Source organism: Aedes albopictus, chromosome 2, assembly GCF_035046485.1.
Source record: "Aedes albopictus strain Foshan chromosome 2, AalbF5, whole genome shotgun sequence".
In the NCBI taxonomy this organism is placed as follows: Eukaryota; Metazoa; Arthropoda; class Insecta; order Diptera; family Culicidae; genus Aedes; species Aedes albopictus.
The window spans coordinates 345,504,333-345,527,260 of record NC_085137.1 but is presented as its reverse complement, the minus strand read 5'-3'; the positions used below and the strand labels follow the sequence as shown (position 1 = coordinate 345,527,260).

Here is a 22,928-nt window from a genome sequence, read left to right as displayed (position 1 = left end):
TTGTATGGGCGATCATAAAGAAATGTCCAAATTGAAATCCCATATTCCGGAAGTGCCTCTTTTACTTGTCGACTTTTTCTTTTTCATGCTTGGAAAAGTTTTAAGGCAGCAATCTTCTTGAACGGCACCATTCGAGAGCGGTCACCCATAACTGGGAAAGGTTATGTGCTTACTTTCCGAGGGAGGAAGGTGACTGCAGCGTGGATCATACGAAATCTGTATTTCATAAACTGCAGAATAAATTCCAGCAGAAATTCCGGAATATTCCAGAAGGAATTCCAAGATTATAGGGGAATTACAAGAGTAAATTCTTGGTGAACTTTATGGAAAGTCCAGGAAAAATACCAAGAGTATTTTAGATAAAATAGCAGTAGTTATTCAAGACGGATCTCAGAAGAAATCCCAGGACGAATTCCAGGAGAATTTCTTGGAAGAATTCCTAGGCGAATTCCACAAGGATTTCTTTAAAGAATTCCAGCAGGAATTCCAGAAGGAATTTCAGGAGGATTTCTAGAAGCAATTCCAGGAGGAATTATAGAAGGAATTTGAGAAGACATTCAAGAAGCAACTCCTGATAGAATTCCAAAAAGAATTCCTGAAAGAATTCCAGAAGGAATTCCTGGAAGAATTCCAGCAGAAATTCCAGAAGGAATTCCAGAAGGAATTCCAGAAGCATTTTCAGAAGGAATTTCAGAAGCAATTCCAGAAGGAATTCCTGAAGGAATTCCAGAAAAAATTTCAGGAGGAATTCCAGAAGATATTCCAGAAGGAATTCCGGAAGAAATTCCAGGAGGAATTCCAGAAGGAATTCCAGGAGGAATTCCAGAACGAATTCTAGTAGGAATACCAGAAGTAATTCAGGAAGAATTCCAGAAAGAATTCCAGGAGGAATTCCAGAAGAAATTCAGGAGGAATTCCAGAAGGAATTCCAGGAGCAATTCCAGAATGAATTCCAGGTGCAATTACAGAAGGAATTCCAGGAGCAATTCCAGAAGGAATTCCAGGAGCAATTCCAGAAGGAATTCCAGGAGCAATTCCAGAAGGAATTCCAGGAGCAATTCCAGAAGGAATTCCAGGAGCAATTCCAGAAAGAATTCCAGGAGGAATTCCAGAAGCAAATTCAGGAGGAATTCTTGGAGAAATTACAGAAGGAATTCCTGGAGGAATTACAGAAGGAATTCCTGGAAGAATTCCAGAAGGAATGTCATGATGAGTTCCAGAAAGAACTCCATGGGGAATTCCAGGAAGAACTCTAGAGGGAATTCCAGGAGAAATTTCAGGAGGAATTTCAGAAGGAATTTCAGGAGGAATTCCAGGAAGAATTTCAGAAGGAATTCTAGGAGGAATTCCTGGAAGAATTCCTGGAAGAATTCTAGGATGAATTCCACGAGAAATTCCTGATGGAATTTCAGGAGGAATTCCAGAAAGTATTCCAGGAGGAATTCCAGGAGAAATTATAAAAGGAATTCCAGGAAGAATTCCAGGAGGAATTTCAGAAAGAAGTCCAGGAGGAATTCCAGGAGGAATTCCACGAGGAATTCCAGAAAGTATTCCAGGAGGAATTCCACGAGGAATTTCAGGAGGTATTCTAGGAGGAATTCCAGGAGGAATTCTAGGAGGAATTTCAGGAAGAATTCCAGGAAGAATTTCAGGAGGAAGTCCAGAAGGAATTCCACCAGGAACACTAGTAGGAAATTCAAGAGAAATTTCACAAGGAATTCCAGAAAAAAACATTCAAAAGGAATTTCAGAAGAAATTCCTGAAAGAATTTCTAAGAAATTTCAAGAGAAGTTCCAAAAGGAATTTCAGAATTCAAACTTAGGAGATATTGACTGCACAAATTTCATACATCCCAACCCTTCAAATGCGACTAGCAAAGTTCAATCCGGACAAGAAACTTTCGGCCTCTGAAAAACGGATTGACATTCTGTGGTGCGGTGCCGGTGGCTTGTACGGGAAAGTTTCTTCGGTGAATTTCCATATCAAAACGATGCCGTTTGATCCCGCTCGCTGCTGCTGCTATCTCGCGAAGGTTTATGCTTTTCAGTCCGGGTTAAGTTGAAGCGAGAAAAACGACGATGATGAAAAAAGATCGTCTTCGTCGTCAGAGTTCAACCATGAAACTAGACGTACGCTTGCAGAATTTTGTTTGGCGCTGTGGGAGCGCCAAAGATGATAATTTTAATAATGATGATGAAGGTAAGAAGAACGAGCACGGCGATAGTGTCTGTCATTCGAAGGATGATGTAATTTTGCAGAAGCTGTCGGGGTTATCGGTAAAAGATAAGTTTCGTGACCTTTCAGACGGAGTTTTGCGAATATCCTTTGTTTGTTAGAACATCTCTGCCCACGTTGAACCGTTCAGGATAATATATATTTTAATTAGTTATTAGATCGAATTCAACCACTAGCACAAATAATACAGAAGAAAATGAACATTTATGATTAAAACCGAATATACTTGTTTTAACAAAGTTGACAAGTTTTAAAATCCGTCATATAAGTTATTTTGTTTTGGTTTTATGGTAGTTTTAACAAGCTCCTAAGTTGGGAATAAATATATTTCTCTACTTTTTAATGACATATTGTAAATTCAAATTATCAAAATCAAACCCATGGAACTTATACGAAGTATTGAAACTTGTCAGCCATCGTGTAAAAGAAGTGGCACTAATCAACTAAAATTGAAGCACTTACTCTCTTTTTGTTCCTGGGGATTTCTCAGAAAATGCTATAATTAAGATGCTACCAATAGAATCCACGCCGAAGAAGAGCACGAAAAGAAGCAGATAAATAAGGCAATCTATCCCTTCACAATTTTTGTCGCCTGTTGTTGATTTTCCTATCATCATCATCATCATCATTATCGCCCGCAGAACTGAAGATGCTGTTCGATGTCGTCGGCTTCATCGCCGCCGTTCGTCAAAAGAAGATGTATTGAGTTGCGCTCGTTCCCCACCAGGGCCATTAGTGCCTGTTGGCTCATTTTTCTTACATCTACAGCTTGAGCAGTATTATGTTTTTCTTTGGGGTCGTGACACCGGGATTTAGATTTTGGGGGAAATCTTCTTTGAACCCTATTTCTAAGATAAACAGAAAAAAATGATGGGTCAAAGTAATTTGTTTCGAATAAGCCTTCGTTAATGAATGATTTTCTGGCTATGTTACTATTTGACTATGTAATGCTAAACACAGCTTTAGTATAGAGAACCTTTACTGTTCGAATAAATCGAATAGAGTTTATCTGTTTGTTAAACAAACCTGGTTTCTCTTTCAACTATTGGAATGAATAGCACAGTTTTTGCATCACTACATTCTGTTTGGTGTTTCAATCCGCTTCCCATTTGTTTCTTTGTCGGTGGTCACGAAAACAATATCCAAAATACAAACAATATCCCTAAATAAACAAGTAAAGTGCTCGACGTCGGCCGGCGAGCAGTTATTTATGGGCGTAAGCTCACAGCCCCACCTCGCACATAGTACATGTTATCCCTCGTCCGTCACACCTTTAGTGCCATAAATTACCGTGCGTCTCCACCGGCATCATCGTCACCATTGTCGTGTAATCTATAGACTGTTCCAACAGCGTACTCTTCTATAGGTTTCTCAAGGGAATTCGTCCATATATTTTGTTCAAAATCGTGCGACATATTCTTCAGTTAAAAAAAAAACTATCAGAAACTCCTACCAGCTACTTTTTTCAGAGTTTTCTATAGCATTATTTCCAGGAGTTATGTACTTCGTAAAATTTAACTTAAAATTTAAATTGTTTCAGGATTTTCAATATATGACCCCTGCCAGAATTCAACCAAAAATTTATTAAAATTTAACTTTCAGAACTTTTGTGTTTAAATCCGTCCAGAAATCTAACATTTTTCGATGTTGCGTGAAAGCACCCTTCCTCCAAAATGCTGAAGAAATTACTCCAGGAGCAAGTACGTTTATAAATTTTGCAAATAGGTAAACCTTTTTGAAACGATCAGCAAAACTACAACAGCATTTTATGGAAGGTCTGTAAGAAAAAACTTTAGGAATTTCACGAGAGAAAACAATTCAATAACATTAAGTTACTGAAAATTTATTAGAAAATGCATTGCAGAAATTGATTAAAAACGCAAAAAAAAACATCGAGATTTGTTTTAATACACGGATACACGGATACACGTTCAATGCTTATGAGTTATTTGCTCTTTGAAGGAAGCACGACGCTAGATAACCCAAGCAAAGGCGGATGATAAAGTGATACCACTTGGATAATAAACTGTGTTACTCATTCAGTTATTTTTGTTATCATCTGTTACAATTGATAATTACTAGATGATAACAAATTTAGTTATCGATAATTTTGGTCTATCGCGATAACATAAAAATACTAAATGATAACAAAACATTAGAAACAAACAAAAACACTATTGAAAATTTTAAAATTATACAAACTATTGAAACATTTTTGCTCGAAAACCTTTTTACCCTTCTTACACCCATAAGATGGGTATAAATACCGCTCGAAAAACCGACTTTCGATCCGAGGCCCACAGGGCCGAGTCACATATACCAATCAACTCAGCTCGACGAACTGAGCAAATGTCTGTGTGTGTGCATGTGTGTGTGTGTGCGAATGTTACAAAAAAAGTCACGCACGTTTCGCTGCCGTCTGATATCCGATTTGGATTCTCTTAGTTGCAAATGAAAGCTACAACATCCTAGTAGAACCCTATTGAATTTTATTACGATTGGACATTTGGTTACCGAGATATCTTTCAAAGAGTACTTCGAAGTAATATAGGTTAGCTTTTTGAGAGATTTTTGACATTTGGCATATTGATGAATATCTCAGCCGTCTGTCAACCGATTTGAGTTCTCTTGGCAGCAAATGAAAGCTACAACATCCTAGTAGAACGTTCTGAAATTTTATTACGATTGGACATTTGATTACTGAGATATCTTTCGAAAAGTACTTAGGAGTTATACAACTAAACTTTTTGAGATTTTTAACAAAGTTTATCATACAAAATATCTCAGCCATATGTCAATCGATTCGGGTTCTCTTGGCACCAAATGAAAGCTACAACATCCTAGTAGATTGCCCAGATATTTTATTAGGATTGGACATTTGGTTACAGAGATATCTTTCGAAGAGTACTTAGGATTTATACAACTAAACTTTTTGAGATTTTTGACCAAGTGTATCATAATAAATATCTCAGCCGTCTGTCAATCGATTTCGGTTCTCCTGGCACCAAATGAAAGCTATAACATTTTAGTAGAACCCTATACAATTTTATTAGGTTTAGACATTTGCTTATCGAGATATCTTTCAAAGAGTACTTGGGAGTAATACAGGTTAACCTTTTGAGAAATTTTTGACCAAGTGTATCATAATAAATATCTCAGCCGTCTGTCAACCGATTTGGGTTCTCTTAGCACCAAATGAAAGCTACAGTATCCTTGTAAAAGGCCGATTGGACATTTGGTTACTGAGATATCTTTCGAAGAGTATTTCAATAAATTCCTTTTTTTTATTATTATATTCGCTTGTTATCTTGCATGAGCTTTTGACCAGTCTATGGGAAATTATTGTTCAACAAATAATGCTATAATGCTGACCTCATATAAAGTGCATACTAGCAGGTTATTGTTTTCAATAAAATTATAAATAACAAATTACAAATAAACAGGAATTCTATGAAAACTAACAATATGTTGAATGAAAGCTTTGAATGTATATATTGTGGGAAAAATGCTGGACAGCCAAAATAACTAGCTAATTCCAAAACTGATTACCGTAGTAGATATATTATTTTTGTCCTTTTTACACCATAAGCATGAATACCAAGTACTTCGGAGCTAATTTATTCGACTGATTAAGAGATATTAGACAAAGTGTATCTCGCTGATTTTCTTATCCATTTGTTAATCGATTCAAGATCTTTTGGCAGTTAACAAAAGATACAATATTCCAGAATATGCAAGCTATTTTTTTTAATTTTCACACGAGATTCTAGAAGATGTCTGGTATTTCTGGAAGTTTAGTCCATGGTCCATGATGCTATTCCCGAGCAGAAGGGCATACCTTACAAATACCATGCGAAGAGCAACATGTGATCTAATACCTAAAATTGTTATTGCTGCGTTATTCTACGAAATGTTATGAGAACATCACAATAACAGTTGGAGGTATTTGAGCAGAGTTTGGTATTGATGTAGTATTTGTTGGCTCAGCGGTTAAAATAACCGAATAACAAGATTTGTTATTACATCATTAAGTCATCGTTCAAATGAAACATTGAAACATTTAATAACAAGAAATATTATTCGTTTGTTATTCAATAACTTTGGGATAACAAATACAGCACTTGAAATTTTAGGTATGTATTCATTTTTGAAATAACAAGACTTGTTGTTTTCTAGGTGTTATTTATACTAAATTTTAGTATTCGGTTTTGTTATTTTGCCTCTTATTACCACCAAATGAAGGGCATATCAAGGTATGGTAGTATTTAATGTAAATACCTTGATATGTTATTCACTTGTTATTTTCTTCTGCTTGGGTTTTGGAAACCAATCCACTAGATGCCAAATCCACAATATTTTCTAGAACTTTTGGTCCATCACACAACATAAATATGTTAAATACAAATAATACAACAATAGTTTTAATAAGTGTAAGAAGGGTTCTGTTCACCATAGGTGGATTAAATCGGGTTTTTCTATAGAAAATTCAGTCAAGGGTCGCCATGTTATTTTTCGCCCCTTCAATATTTTTGGGTATTTTTGAGAAGGCGGGAGACATAAAACAAATAAAATATTCGCATCGGCCTTATTCGTTATGTAGTTCAATTAGAAATCCCGCCTTCATTTATTTTTGTAGATCTTTATCAATGTTTAATAATTTCAATCCAAGCTTGTTCAAATTTTGAAATGGTTAATTTGTAATATCATATGGATCTCCACCATGCATTGAACTACACATCTCACAAGCACTTCAATAGGAAATTCCTCAAAAAAAACAGAAAGGAATTGCATTCACCAGGATACTTAAAAGTGCTTACAGTGCTGGACGAAATAAAGTGCGTATTGGAAATTTTTCATAGAATATGTTCATTTCTGGGGGCGAATCTCTGCCATTTTTAGAGCAACGATTGATCTCAATTTTTTTCGGAACATTCTTAATAACTTGGAATTTGATCAGTGAAAAAAGGAAACATTTCTGAGAAAAACTTTTTGGAATATCGCAAAACTCCCATTTCAAGAAAAATTAGAAATCCAAAGGAGTAATTCCTAAATTGGGTTCTTTAGGGGTATTCAGATTATTTCATAATCGGTTTCTCCGCACAAAATATATTCGAATTCCAATAATTTTTGGGATCCGGGAACCATTTTTAAAATGCATTTGACCCTTTGGAGCCGGTTTGTTTCGCCTTCGCTGCCGCAACCTCACTGGCCTCGAACACGTTTATTATGCTCGGTTTCATCGTCGGGGTCATATTGACCCCTCCGGCTCCAAAGGGTTAAAGTTTGTATGGGATTTTTTTTTGTTCGGGTCGAACTGTCACTTTATCGATTGAACTGTCATTCTATCCCTGAAAATTAAAACTGTTTTGTTAGTTTCACCATCAAAACAAAGGTATTGGAATCCAATAAAATCAGGTTATACTAAGAAAAATGAGCTCTTCCGATTAGGCTATAGAAAATAGCAATAGTTTATCACTAAACAACCCAATTGTCATTGTTATGTAAATATATTTTTCTGTAAAGTCTAACGAAACACACAACCGTTTACAATCAAACAATTTGTTTACAAAATAATAAAAAATCGCTATTCAGTTATTTTTCTTGAAGTGGGAATTTTACGAAATTTTAAGAAGTTTGCTCAGAATTTTGTTTTCACTGAACACATTTCAAGTTTTTTCGAATGTCCAGACCAAATTTTAGATCAACCGGTGCACTGGAAGCTCAGATTCTAATGATCACAGATTGAAAAGAAAACATTATTGCGATCATTTTAAATTTATTCCCAACTCATACAAATTGAGGTTTTTTCCCAACTTTTTCCATTTTTTTGTTGATTTTCGCAACCTTTTCCATACATACCCGAGTAGTTGGAAAAATCTAACGAATAATTTAATCGGTAGCTCCCTGCTACTAATATTAGGTGTATACAAACATAAGGTTATGCATTTCTCCAGCTCAGAAAGGAAACATGGCATTTCACCAACATTATTTAGCCATCTCTGTATCTATATCTCTCTCCTTTTTGCATTAATTTCCTACTTGAAATATTGTACAAAAAAAAAGTAAGTTTTTGCCACGATTTTTTGTCTCTAACACTTGCTTTGCTTCTAACTCCCTCGAGTATCAAATACATTTTCTATATAGTGCTGAGTTACAAAAACAAAGCTCATAAGTCCCAAGCAGAAAACATAACAAAAAGAGATCAAATTTGGCCAAAGGAATAACAGAATGGCAATATTTGTTCTGGGTTTGTTGAGAGCAAGAGCTAAAAAAAAACAAAAATGATAACTGTCTTTGTTCTGAAAAATAACTCAATAGTAACTCATTTTATCATTATAAGAACAAACCAAGTACAACATATTTTCAAATGTAGAAAAACTAAATCAGTTATCATCTAGTTAATGTTTACAAAAAAAAAAGATCATTATATTAAATTATGTTCTTATTGTTAGAGAAAGCAGTACACGGTGTTCAATAAGTTCGGATAAACAGTAAAATTCAATTTTTTTTATTTTTATTCTAATTCAGATTTGCAAAGTGAATGTATTAATTGAAAGCTCACATAATACTGATCAAATACAGTATATGTTTTGAAATAAACTGTCCTTTATCCTTTTGTAATAATTGCAAATGTGTCTCAAGTTCCTTTCGGCCGGCACGCACGTCTGTCATTTGTATTTCGTCTAGTTTTTATTGAGTAATGGTGTTAAGTTAAATCAAATTAGGTTGTTGTCCTCAGCATTAGTGGTAGCAACTATGGCCATACGAAATAATCTATAAGATTCAGATTGGGTGAAGTACGGACTCATTTTATTTTGATCTTTAAAATTGCTAAAATTGCCGCTGTACCTGTTTTTATGATTTTTGTTTTGTCAAAAAGCAAGGCTGCGTTATATCTCAGTTTAATCCATGATTATCTTTTCCAAAACTTGATTATATCCCTATTGTGGCAAATTTTAACCAAAATTGGCTTTATATAATGTACTTATACCTTATTCATAGATTTAAGCACATTTTGACTAAACTTGCAAATTCATCACCATATCATCACTGAAATAGCAGTGTAAAGCTTTTGTCTATTAATTTAGTTATTTTAATTTAGTATAGTGAGATGTAAACTCAAAAGTCAACGTTTTAGACTTCTGTAGCTTGAGCAACTTATCGAAAATTATTCCAGCGTGCCGGAGCTAACAAACTTTAGATACATCTAAGGCTTATAAAAAAAGTAGAAAAAGACTTTATTCAAAACCATATGCTATATTTGATCAGTGTTATATGACCTTTCAATCAGAGCGTTCATGATTAACAAAAAAATTAATCATGATTAATCATTGGTGATTAAAATTCCAATTTTGGTGATTATTGATTATGATTAATGATTAATTTGATTTTTAGGATGATTAAAGATTATGATTAATGATTAAAATTTGTTTTATCTGTGATTATTGATTAGGATTAATGATTAAAAATGGCACATTGATTAAAAATCATGATTAATCATGATTAATCAATCACAAAAAACAGGAAATGATTGGAATATATTTATTGTTTAACATGTTTTTGAAGTTTCAAAAGTAAAAGGTAACTCTGTCCGGGAGATTTTTGAAAAAAAGAATTATAAATTATATCACTTAGAACAGCATTTGAACCAATTAAAATGGCATCATATATTTTATATGTTGAATCAATTTTGATGATGAATGATTGATGATTGATTAATATTTTTTCTTATGATTATGATTACTGATTAATGATTAGATTGCAAAAACAGTGTGATTAAGATTAATGATTTATGATTAAATGAGATTTTTTGGTGATTATGATTAATGATTTTGATTAATCTTAATCATTAATCATTAATCATGATTAAATTTATGATTAATCATTAACGCTCTGCTTTCAATAAATACATTTACTTTGAAAATATGAATTATAGATGTGAAATTAGTTCAAGTTATATGGTGTATCCGAACTTGTTGAACACCGTGTATTTTGTACACTGATATATGTTGCCCTTTACTGGCATTTACCAGATTTTGCTGATATGTCATAAACATACAGAAAAACTTGTAGTTAGAAGACACAGAATGTTGCTAATTGACAAATTGAGGGATGAATTTTTGAAAAAAACGCGTTCTGGTGGGATTCGAACCCACGACCCCGTATTCGCTAGACCGGTGCTTTAACCAACTAAGCCACAGAACAGATGGTAATTCTGCGGAATAGAAAGCCAAACTGAACCCGAGCCCTCACCATGAACATTCACTTATTCAAGAACCATCTCTCTTTCGGCTTAGATGTCAATCCACAACACAGCCTCGTTTGTGCCCAACAACTACAAGTGAGAGCGTAGATTTCTGTGGGGGCATGACGTTTGATCAGAATAATTTTGGTAATCAGCGGTCCCGGGTAGAGGTGAATAACAAACCAATAACTAAAGAATACCATATTTAGTCATCATAGCTAAATTTGCAATTGTTTAGTTTTTTTATGAATAGCTCAGGATGACACATAAATAACAAAACTTGCTATCATTATAAAGCTTGTTATTGGCGAGTTATTAATGAATAGTATAATAACATAATAATAACAAATATTACTATCATACTATCAGCCATAATATCAAAACAATAACATAATTTTCCATCATATTAAAATATGTTATTATTTGACTTTCTTTTTGCTATTATTTTGTTATTACAATGACAAAATCAGTTATTCTTTAGTTGTTATGCCATAGGCATTTAGTAATTATTTTTATTTCAAACAAACTAATAGAAAATTTTGCCATTCAAACATTCTATTTTAATGTTAAAATTTGTCCTTCATTTGCCATTTCGCTCTACCCGGATACGCTGTTAAGTGAATCTCCATATTATCTTCCATTTAAACAAACATAAAGAAATGATCAAATAATGCATCAAAAAAAAAAAGAATAACTGAATAAGTTATTATCTAGGTATTGATCTTATAAAAACAAAATTAGTTTTTTTATGGAACAAAGTCAGTATTATTTTCGTTCTCTTGTTTGTTGTTTTAGCTCTTATTCCCAACAAACCAATAACAAAATTTGCCCTTCATCTATTTTTATAGGAAAATTCGATCTTCTCTTGTTATTATCTCCTATTTAGACAAAAAAAAAACAAATAACTCATCAATAATTATATAAGTTATTTTTGAATAATGTGCCACCGGGATATTATTTTATTTGGAATGCTCTGAAGAACTTATTGTGCTATGATTGCATATTTTGTTGTTACTCACTTAATCATTATTGTTCAATAATAGCTCAGAAATAACAAATTTTTCAACGATAACATTTTTTGTCCTAAGCGTGTTATTTAGTGTTATTCATAAATAACACAGGAATGGCAAAATAAGAAATAGTGCCAAAAATTGTTTATATATTATAGTTTATCCATTGTCTATTCTTTGCATCTACCCATTCCATTGGGATCTTGGTCAGAAGAAAATTTAAAAAGATCGAATTTTGCCATTTAAAATGAATAGCTGTATGGCAAAAATTGTTATTGATTGTTGGGAAGAAGAGCTTGAAGGACAAAAACGATTACTGACTTTGTACCGGAAAATTACTCAATAAACTTATTTTTTTCATTATAAGAACAATATATCAAGGATCAAATATGTTGATCTATAGAATAACTAAATGAATCAGTTACTATCGAGTAATTGTCGATGCTCATGTATCCGCGTCCGTTTGAACCATGGGTTCAGAAGTGTCAGCTGCTCTCAGGGGGAAAGAGCAGGGGGGGATAACAGTCGTAAAATGATATATGATAGCAAAACTTGTTACAGCCTGGATTCGCTGGTTGGGCCACGACTGCGCCCCGATTAGCGAATCTTGTTCGTTCGTTGGGGCAACTGACAACTGATCAAAATACTCTAAACACACGCAAGTGACAAGAAAGAAATACGTCACGAAACACTCACATACTTGCACAATCGTTCTGTATACCGATTTTGACATTGACAGTGCTTTTTAGTTGGGTTTTGTCCCCACCAGTGAACATTCAACCACCGAGCCAACCCATCTAACGAGCCGCCAACAAACGAATCGAGACTGTATTATGTTTTGGTTAATCTCGGTTTACTCTACCAGAGGTTAATTTACGATAAATCAAATTGATTATTTAAATTATTTCTAGATAGGGAAAAAATAATAAAATTATTGAGTTAAAAATGACCAACAAAGTAAACTTAATGCAAGTATTTTTTATAACTAACGAAACCGTCTACATATATCGGAAGACAAGTCACACAGTACGTCCTGTTCTACAGAAAAGCGATTGTTGACGATGATCGCGTGGGGAAAATTCATCACGCCCCCACGTGCTTACTCAGCGATGGATGGCAGGCATGGCAGTTGTTTATTAGAGGGAAAAGCTCCAATTTGTCTTCCGCGCGATGGTGCGCATCATCGTCGTCGTCGTACTCGTCCCTACAGAGAAGCTTTAATCGAATTAAACTTTCACCCATCGTAACATCGGAACGGAATGGAATGGAACGTGCCCACGCGAAGCGAACAAGTTGCCGATTTTTCTCGGAAAAAACTTTATCCTTTCGAATGCCTCCTCGAGTGCGCCTTCACCACAGTCAGTGTGCGATAACTCATCTAATGTCCTGTTTTGTTTTTGTTTTCTCCTTTTTCCTTCTCCACACAGTCTAACGAATCAGGTAGTGGCGCTGAAGGAAATCCGGTTACAGGAAGAGGAAGGTGCACCATTCACGGCGATCCGGGAGGCGTCCCTGCTGAAAGAACTGAAACATTCGAACATTGTGACACTGCACGATATCGTACACACGCGGGAAACGCTGACGTTTGTGTTTGAGTTTGTGGTAAGTTTCGGCGGGGAATGATTTATGGGAATCAGACGGATAAGCCACGTATAAGTCTGCAGTTGTGTTGGGAGCCTGAAGCGTACATATTCCCTTTCCCGCGATTATGTTTAATCGTTTATGCGCCACTTGTCATGGGTTTGACAAGAAAAATTCAATCATGACAAAGTGCTTTCCGAATGGAAAACGGTTGGAATTTTCAAAGGATACTTTGCGCAATAAATCCGTAACCAACACACTATAGAAGAAGGTCACGTTTTCGACTCCGAGATGAACTAGCCTAGGGCTGAAAATCTCGTTAATACAGATAAAAAAAAAATCTAGACAAAGTTACTAATAACTACACTAGATTGATTATAGAAACTTTTCATATTAAGATTGAAGGTGGCGAAAAATATTGTGAACAAGCAAAACGACTCCATACACACCACACACTATTTTTATTTCGCTAGAAACCAGCAATATTTTGCTGGTTTTTGACATGCTGTAAACCAGCAAAATATTTTTGCTGAGTTTTCGGCAACGCGTTTTGATAGCTTGTTTTGCTGGTCGTTCAGCAATTTTGTACGAGGTGGAGTCCGGTCGGATTTTTTTTTTTTCATTATTCTTTTCAATTGAAGCAAACATTGATAGAGAATGTTCTTTACTAGGTTCTTTATAACTAGAATACCGATATCCAGTAGTAAAAAATAGAAAGATGGCTCATCGAAGAATTGGCACATTGAATTTAAATGGTAAATGCGATGAAAATTATAACTTTTGTGGAGGAATTTTCATGTCCTTCTGCTTGCTAAGTGCTTCGGACAGAGGCGCGCAAAAAGTATCCAGGAACGTCTTTGACAGCACTTTTGCAAAGTTGTTTTTTTTTTGGTGTTTCAGCAATTTCTAATTTTGCTGGCTCATCAGCTGCATTTCAGCGAACTATAGTTTGCTGATGCCCTTCCAGCAATTTATTTTGCTGGATGGGAAAATCAACATTTGGTGTGTTGTTGCACACTCCATGTTTTTCTTATGGGGTGTGCAACAATTGGCGAATATTCAGCCGTGCAACAATTGGTGGTCTTGAAAACGTGAGTAGGGGACCAAGTCGGCCATTGTGGCAGCCATGCTTGTATACACTGAAGTTTCTCCTTAAAGTAAGACAACTTGTATGCTTATTGCATATTGTATGCATGAAATTCTCCACCATGAGACTTTTGGGGGAGATTCCTGGAGAATAAATAAGAATTGGTGAGGAATTCTTGACAAAACTAGAAGAATTGGTCCAGAAATAGTTATCTCAAAACATCCTGGGGGAACTTCCGGAGGAGTTACTGAAGGAACTCCTAAACAAAGTCCTAGAGACACTAATGAAAAAAACTTCCAGAGAAATTCATGAAGCAACTCCCGGAGGAGTTACTGCTAGAATTTCTGCAAGCACTGCTGATGAGAAATTTCCAAAAGAATTGTTTCATTTACTCCTTATTTCTGGATTAGGATTATTTTTGAAGGGTGGGGGGGTCCATAGAGGAAGTTCGGAGAGGAATTGTGTTCAGGCACTCTGGATGAGCCCCTTAGGAATTACCAGATTCTTCTGGTAGAACCAGGTCTCCGAAGAAGTGTTTAGATCTTACGAGCAGGTTTTGTTCTACATTTCACGCTTATATTTGGACCATGCGCACATTATTCAAATCCCCTCGTTGCAGTTCCTTATTTGGTCATTGAATAACACAAAATCACATTTAAAAAGATGCTGAATGAAACTATGTTCGACCATGTACGATTACGACCATGTTATTTTTAATATCCCAATTGAGACAGGGCTTGAGATTACCGTAGCATAAATTCTTCTGAGGATATCTTTGGAGGAATTTCCATGTTGGTTTTCTTCAGGAATTGAGCTTGAGCTTGATTGACCGCCCGCAGTTGCTACTCCAGTATCGCCAGATCAGCTACACTCACACAAGGAACCAATGAGATAGCTGCTTGGGACTAACAGGCATCTTCAGTGTGTGAGCGTTCGTGGTCTTATATTTTTAGGCTACAATGGCGCCTGCTGCGTCAGGTTGCAGGTCAATGGGGAAGAGGAGGGAAGTGATGATTGCAATCGCTTGCCCACATCAGGCCGTTGAATCCTCTGCGCCTGCACAAGGTCATGCGGATGTTGGTGTATTGGTGGGAAATGTTTATTTTTGGCACATGGATCATGCATTGGTGCAAGGGTGCCAGGCGTAAAGCGATAGATTGTGTGAAGATTACTGTGAAGCGGCACAGTCCGCTTGGTTGCATAACTTGTAGGCGTTATATGATAGATTGACACTGTGCTGTGATGAAAGTTGGAAGGAAGCGAAACGGCTTTTTTTCAATCCGTTTCTGGTTCTAGCGATCGCTACGAACATACGAATATACATGAGATGTATATGTAGGAGGGCGAGCGAGTGAGAGAGAAAGTGGATAGAAAAATACAAAGTAGGAGGAAAGGGACGAGCCAGGGGTTGAACCCAGGACCGTCTGCATATGAATCAGAAGCGGTAGCCGCTGGACCACCAAGCTGTTGGTTTTCTTCAGGAATTCTTTTGAAAGTTCTTCCAGGAGAAATCGGTAGCTTCAGGAATTCCTGCAAGAGCTTTTTTTGAAAGTCACTCCAATTGTTCGTTCGGGAATACCTCCAGCAGTTTTTGCGGGAATCTTGGCGGGAATCCTTTCAATAATTTCGCTGGGAGTTCTCCCTGGCCAAGTTCGCAGGGGTTGACGGTATTAAAGTGAAGGAGTTTCATTTTGATTATTGTAATGTAGTGTTCTTTAGTGAAACATATCACCTTTTCAACACTTTAATGCGCCTCCAACGGTTCATCAAGAACCGGCTGCTGCAGATGGAGTATGGCTGATCATATGCATCAGACATGCTCGATAAACATGGAGGATCCGCTAGGGCTCATTAGAGTCTATTCCCAAGCAATAGTTCCAAGTCGGTTGGATTTAAGAAGGTTTTGATGATCGTTACAAATCCTAATAAAAGTATTGTAGGATTTGTGACAGGTTTTGGAACCTTTTACAGCCAGCTGACTTCAAAATGTTGTTTGGGCTCTATTTCCCACGTTTCTCGGTTGATTTTGATTAGTAATTCATTAATGTCATAGTCGCTTTTTCGATTTTTTTAGAATGTTAGTTGGTCATATTTTCTTTAAATAAAGCAATTAAAATCGACCGAAGAATTAATAGTGGGAAGGAGATTTGCAGCACTTAATTGTGCTGATAGATTCGAAGCTAACGTGCGAACACTTAAACGCATTGTTGACGTCAATGCGTTCGACGTGACATTTTGAACAAAAACTGACTGCTTTTTCTTAACTGAACAACGTTACTTGTGTGTGACTAGGTTGACATTTCTAGGCTACGCTTGAGAAAATGACATGGTTTATCTAGGTAGGAGCGATAGGACAATTGAACGAATTTGAACATTTTTCATAGTATTTGTAGGTGGAACAAATACATAATAGTTGACAAGCAATCTTTATTATTTTAAAATTTTATTGCAATCAACTGCCCTCCCCCTGGATATTCAATCTTGACGCGATGGGAGGGCTTAACCCATTAGCACTTTAGTGCCAGTTTATTCACTACCGCTTGGACTTTGAACTAGATATATCTGGTTTACGAGTTGAGCGCAAGTGAAGGAATCGGCCGTAAGTGCTAATGGGAACCAAAGGAGTATCCGTTGTGCATTTATCACAAGTTCAAGACAAGTTATAATTCAGCTTGTATAGACCTAGTCTTTGTATTCATTGAATTTTCTCCAATTTAACAATAATTGTTAAATTTAACGTAACGCAAGAGTGGGTAGGGGAGGCCTCTGCGTTACACTCATCATTCATTACTTGAAATCGAAAGTACACAGGACAGGGGACGCTAGGATAAGTTGACTTACAGCCTTACAGATTAGATTCATTACAATTAGAAAATTATGGACTGATTAGGGAAAGATAAAAATGTTGATTATAGGAGTTTATATTTGTATTTCTTATTTTTATGGGTTTTGTGAATTTATAAAAGTTAACAAAAATCATTATCATTTTTATTTTTGACAAAAATCAGTTGACTGAACTTTTTTGTTTTTATATCTTAGACGGTATTATTTCACTGATCAAAATAAGCAGGAATTTAGTTAGGACTTGGGACGGTTGACAATGTAAAGGGTTACGCTGGATATAATATTACTTTGGACTGAGATGATCACAGATATGCAGAATACGACTAGCGAAATTAGGAACACAATTTGATACATTATTGACTATATTTTGACAAATAGGGTTTGACAAATTTCTTTACAATATCGAATGGAAGCTCAAAAAGTGTTATCTAACACTAATATGAGAGTTATTTTGGGATGATGCTGGTGCTGTCAATGACTAACATCGGTTATTGACACTATTGGTAATCAGCTTGAAATAATTTTCAGAATGTATTATAAAATAATTGAGGATATCATCTGAATATTGTTTGGGGAAGCTGTCAGAAAAACTAGTTGCCCATATCGGCTAAAAACGCTAGCTCTGGTAGCTGTCTTCGAATAATTTTCAGAAATATCAAATGTTTAAAAATTAGCTACGACACATTTTTTTCTTTTTGCTCTTTGTATATTTCTTAAGAATAGTACTCTGAAGGCGTTAACATAGCCATAGACACCCTTTTTTATCTCTGAATGTTGTCCAGTGACCTCGGAGATTTTCGATTATTGAAATATTGTTCAATTATCAAATCATCTTTGGAGCTTCCATTCGATCAAAACACTATTGCGATGGGAAAAGTTAAAAACAGTATTTTTAAAAACTACTACGACCCAATGCTAATTACTACACACTTTGCTCAAGTTGACGACATCGTCTAGTCCATCGTGAGTATTGGTCCTAGTAGGGGGAAAGTTGGGATAGGGTCCAGGCTTTGCTATCAGCTGTCCTGCAGCTCCACCTGGTCACTCTTCAAAAAAAAAAAAAAAAAAAAAATAATTTCGCTGGGAGTTCTTCCAGCAGCGTCTTCGGAAATCCTCCAAGATCTTCCCCTGGAAAGAAAACCTTCGGGAATTCTTCCTGCGGTTCAGTTCATTCCGAATAAAAATTTTGAAAAAAAAAGTTTTTTTTTCGGAATTTCCTCTAGGAGATCCTTTAGAAATTGCTTCAAGATTTTCTGCAGAAATTTCTGGAGAAATTTCAACGGTCTTGTCACCGGTACATCCAGTACAAGGAAATACTAGAAGGAATTTCTTGAGGAATTCCAGAAGGAACACCTAATTTTTAAATTTCTATATAAATTCCTTCAAGGATTCCTCCAAGTGTTTTTTTTTTCAGAAATGTATCTCAAATGTTCCTTCAAGTATTGCTTTTAGATTTCTTTCAGAAGTTTTTTCGGCAATTTCTCCAAGCTTCTTGTGGATTTTCTTCCACAAGATTAATCACGAAATTCCCCCCGGAAGGCCTTCGACAACCACCCTTTTAAAATTCCTACAAGAGGTCCTTTTCAAAAGATCCTTGGGGCTTCCCCACCAGGAGTTTCTTCAGGTGTCCCTCCAGAAGTTCCTTCGGTATTTCCTCCGTGAGCCCGTTGGATATTTCTTCAAGAAGATCCTTAGGGGTTTCCTTAAGGAATTCCTGTAGGAATTAATTCAGTTGTCACTGCGGGAATTAAACCATGAGCTTCTTTAAGCTTTTTTTTTGTTTCTTTTATCTTTATCAACAAGATTTTTAACCCGTATCTAGTTCATCTTATCACCTACGCTTTGCGTTCCTTACAAAGGAAAAACTCACATTTTGTGAGTTTGTCGGGGGTTGGATTCGATCCCAGGTCCTCGGCGTAATAAGGACTGTATCGGAAATTAACTATAAACGTTCAAAATGCTCTATCTCGAAGCACGATTGGCCTTTTTATTCCGGTTCTTCTATGAAATCTTCACAAGATAGTTTAGTTTAGAACAGCTTGAAGAAATTTGGAAAATGTTTAGTATTATTGAGAATATGGTTCTATGAGAATATGGTTTCTATGATATTATTGCTCGTAAATTTGAGACGATGGCGGAAACGTACATCCGACTAAAGAGTGAAGCCAAGCGAATCGGATTAGTCATTAATGTGTCGAAGACAAAGTACATGATGGCAAAGGGCTCCAGGGAGGAATCACCGCGCCCGCCACCCCGAATTCATATCGACGGTGATGAAATCGAGGCGGTTGAAGAATTCGTGTACTTGGGCTCACTGGTGACCGACGACAACGACACCAGCAGAGAAATTCAGAGGCGCATTGTGGCAGGAAATCGTGCTTACTTTGGACTCCGCAGAACTCTACGATCGAACAAAGTTCGCCGTAACACGAAGTTAACCATCTACAAAACGCTGATTAGACCGGTCGTCCTCTATGGGCACGAAACATGGACCCTACGTGCAGAGGACCAACGCGCCCTTGGAGTTTTCGAACGGAAGGTGTTGCGTACCATCTACGGCGGAGTGCAGATGGAAGACGGGACTTGGAGAAGGCGAATGAACCACGAGCTGCATCAGCTGCTAAGAGAACCAACCATCGTCCATACCGCGAAAATCGGGAGGCTACGGTGGGCGGGTCACGTCATCAGGATGTCGGATAGCAACCCGACTAAAATGGTTCTCGAGAGTCATCCGACCGGTACAAGAAGACGTGGAGCGCAGCGAGCTAGGTGGGTCGACCAAGTGGAGGACGATCTGCGGACCCTACGCAGAGTGCGGAACTGGAGACAAACAGCCATGGACCGAGTGGAATGGAGGCGGCTACTATGTACAGCAGAGGCCACCCCGGCCTTAGCCTGACCGGTAAGGTAAGTAATGGTTCTATGAGTAAACCACGCAAAATAACAATCTGTACAAACTGCATTTTTTTTTAATTTTTTCAACGTTTCAATTATTTGTAGCGAAAAAAAATTGTACGGGGAAAAATTTGGAAAATAATTATTATTACTAGCAGTTATGTACACATAACATATCACTCAATACCGACTTTTAAAATTCTTATTTTGGATAGAGAAACCTCCAACATTCAGAATATGGTCTGTCCCAAAAAGCACCTATTTTTTGGTCGAACTTTGACGCTCTGTTTCAAATCTTCAGAGGTTATACAATTCCATACTTTGGTAAAACTACCTCTTCAATAGATTTAAATACCGTGAGGTCGCCATTCACCGCTCATTTAACGGCATTTTCGTTAAGTATATGACATTAAAAATCGACGTTTGCGAATATTTCACTTTAATTTACGTTAACAACTCAACAATTATGTTGTTATTATAGAAAAAATATAAAACGATTGTAAAATATGTTTACAACCGAAAAAATAAAACTTTAAATGTGTTATCTGTTGACTCCTATTACCGCTCATGCATCCATTCACCGCTCACCGGATTATTTTTTCATGGAATCACAGAAACTATTCATTTATAAATACAAAATAACTTTTATTTACTAAAGTATTGATGATTCATGACGTTCAGTTCATCCTGTTTTGTCAAAATGGAATCTTTAACGGGTTTTACCTGTTGGATGTTTTTTTCCGCTGTTTGCCCTGAACAGTTCCCTTGTTGTCCTGCAGCGCAGTGTGAGAAATATTTTTTGAGAACGAGATTTCAGGTACACCCATATAAAAGCTTGGTGAAATAAAAGTTTTTTTAATGTGGCAGCATGTTACATTCACTTTTGTTACGATACTTTACTAACATTTGATCATTTTTGTATGATTGACCCAAAATGAGCGGTGAATGGGGCATGAGCGGTGAATGGCGACCTCACGGTACAAACCCAATTGAAAAAATGCAGATATTCAACTTTATGTATTTTTTATTTGCGTAATCGTTCTTTGAAGACGCATAAAAAAGTACCTCGAAAAATGGCCTTTTTTCAATTTGAAGAATTGCCCTAAACTGCGGAGGGAATTTTTCTTTATAAAAATAACTTTCCTATATCATGAGCATTCTGAAAAAGAAGATGTTTGAATATGAATAGAATATTTTTCCATAGTTTTCGCAATTTTGTCCAAAATTTTAAAACATATCATTTGTCTACGTTATAGAGATTTTTGAGCATCCGTACAGATTTCGTTTTATGTTAATTACATTTTTTTTAAATAACGGCGTTATTTTTGGTTTTTGAAATAAGCTATGCAGATTTTTCAGAAAATCATCTGGCATCCCTGATTGTAATTCTCATGTTTTGATAATGTATATGATTTTCATTATAATTATTGCTGTTACAGCCAAAGAAGATATCTGCTTAATGTCATAAACAGCGAAAAAGCATCTAGAAATTCACTCTAGCTATGTTGTGTTACCTGTACAGTACATGTCACATACATAATGTTAGTATAATTAACAGTGACTCTGACAAATAATTATTTATTAGATTCAGAGTTCATCTTAAACGAATTTATCTTCAAATGATGGTAATGCAATAAACCACTCTATTTTTCATCCTAGAATATAAAGCTGTTATTCACTGTCCTGCACCAGATACGATTTTATCTACTGTCAATCTGCTGTATATTACTCCTGTCGCCAGCGAAATGAAGTGTAAAATAACGGGCACCATTAAATCATTTTGCTATATCCCTTCCCTACACAACCATTATGGGGGCATCCATTTAGTACGTCACGCTAAAAATGGGAATTTTTAACCCCCCCTCCCCCCTTCGTACGGGTTTTTCCTATACTTAATACATTGCTTGTCACACTTTTCAGAACCCCCCCTCCCCCCTCTAAGCGTGACGTACTTTATGGATGCCCCCTATTTTGCTTCGAATTCCAATAAAGCCGCCAAAAGACGGCAACAAACAACCCCTTTTATTTATGGCCCTTCGTGTAATAAAGCCTCTCCCCGAGAAAACAAATAAAAGGCTTCATGTAAAACAAACGCACATATCCAGTCATGAATTTTACAACACAGAAAGCCGAAACGGTTACAATGTAACCATTGCTGCTGCCTGCACACCAATCGGAAGAACAAAGTTTCCAACCTCGCATTTCCGGCTTGGACCGAGTATCTAGGTAAACCTAGTTTCCCACACGCACCTGATTCAGGACGCCACTTGCCACGTCACCCCCACCACCGCACCACTAGTGGTAGTATCAATTTTCCACTTCAATTTGATTTATTGCCTCTCGCTTGTATTACCGTCGTCGTCGTCGTCGTCGTTTGCAGTCGGTCGTGGTGGTGCAATTTCTTACTCTCTCCTTCCAACGAATAGGTACTGCTAGTAGATACCGAACCGATAGTGTGTAAGCTCAATTGCTCTGCGGTGTCCTGGATTTTCGCACGTATAGGGTTGGCTCCAAAAGTAGGGTGGGAGTGGGGCTGGAACCAAACCTAACCGAAGAAAGTCTGCATTGCATTGGGGGAATCTAGGAGAGGGAGGAGACGATTTTCGTTCTAGTATCCAACCCCAATCCTTCTTCCTAAAACAGAAACAGTAGCGGTGGAGTAAAATGATTCATGGCTCCTTGAAAAGCATTAGAAACACACCGACCGACCAACCAACCAACCAACCATCCAAGCGAGGATATAAGGGAAGTGTGCTTAATGGCACAATGATGATACCGGATGTGTTTGTCGGTTCGTTTCGTATACTCTGCTCTAACGAATGCTGCGGTATGGAAACGGCGTGGCCCGGTGCTCCAGTTTTGATGCTTAGATACCAGAAGTGGTTCTCAAATATGTGAAGGATTCGGAAATTTACTAATGCATCGCCAAGATTGCTTGGTGGAATACTTGCTACTTGTTGATCTACAATTCTCTCCATTGAATGTGCGCCGAATGCGGAGTCTTTCTCAACCGAGAAGCAGTGTTGGGAAT

General features: G+C 36.7%; 1 protein-coding gene across 2 annotated transcripts in view; it reads left to right on the top strand.

Annotated features, from left to right (window-relative positions):
- The window catches only part of LOC115263181 (cyclin-dependent kinase 14-like), a 632,917-nt gene that overhangs the window by 596,326 nt on the left and 13,663 nt on the right, over positions 1 to 22,928 (top strand). For both annotated transcript variants that reach the window (XM_062852660.1, XM_062852661.1), the window contains one exon: positions 12,918 to 13,092. In XM_062852660.1, coding sequence (XP_062708644.1) covers positions 12,918 to 13,092 — 175 coding nt within the window. The remainder of the gene's footprint in view (positions 1 to 12,917; positions 13,093 to 22,928) is intronic.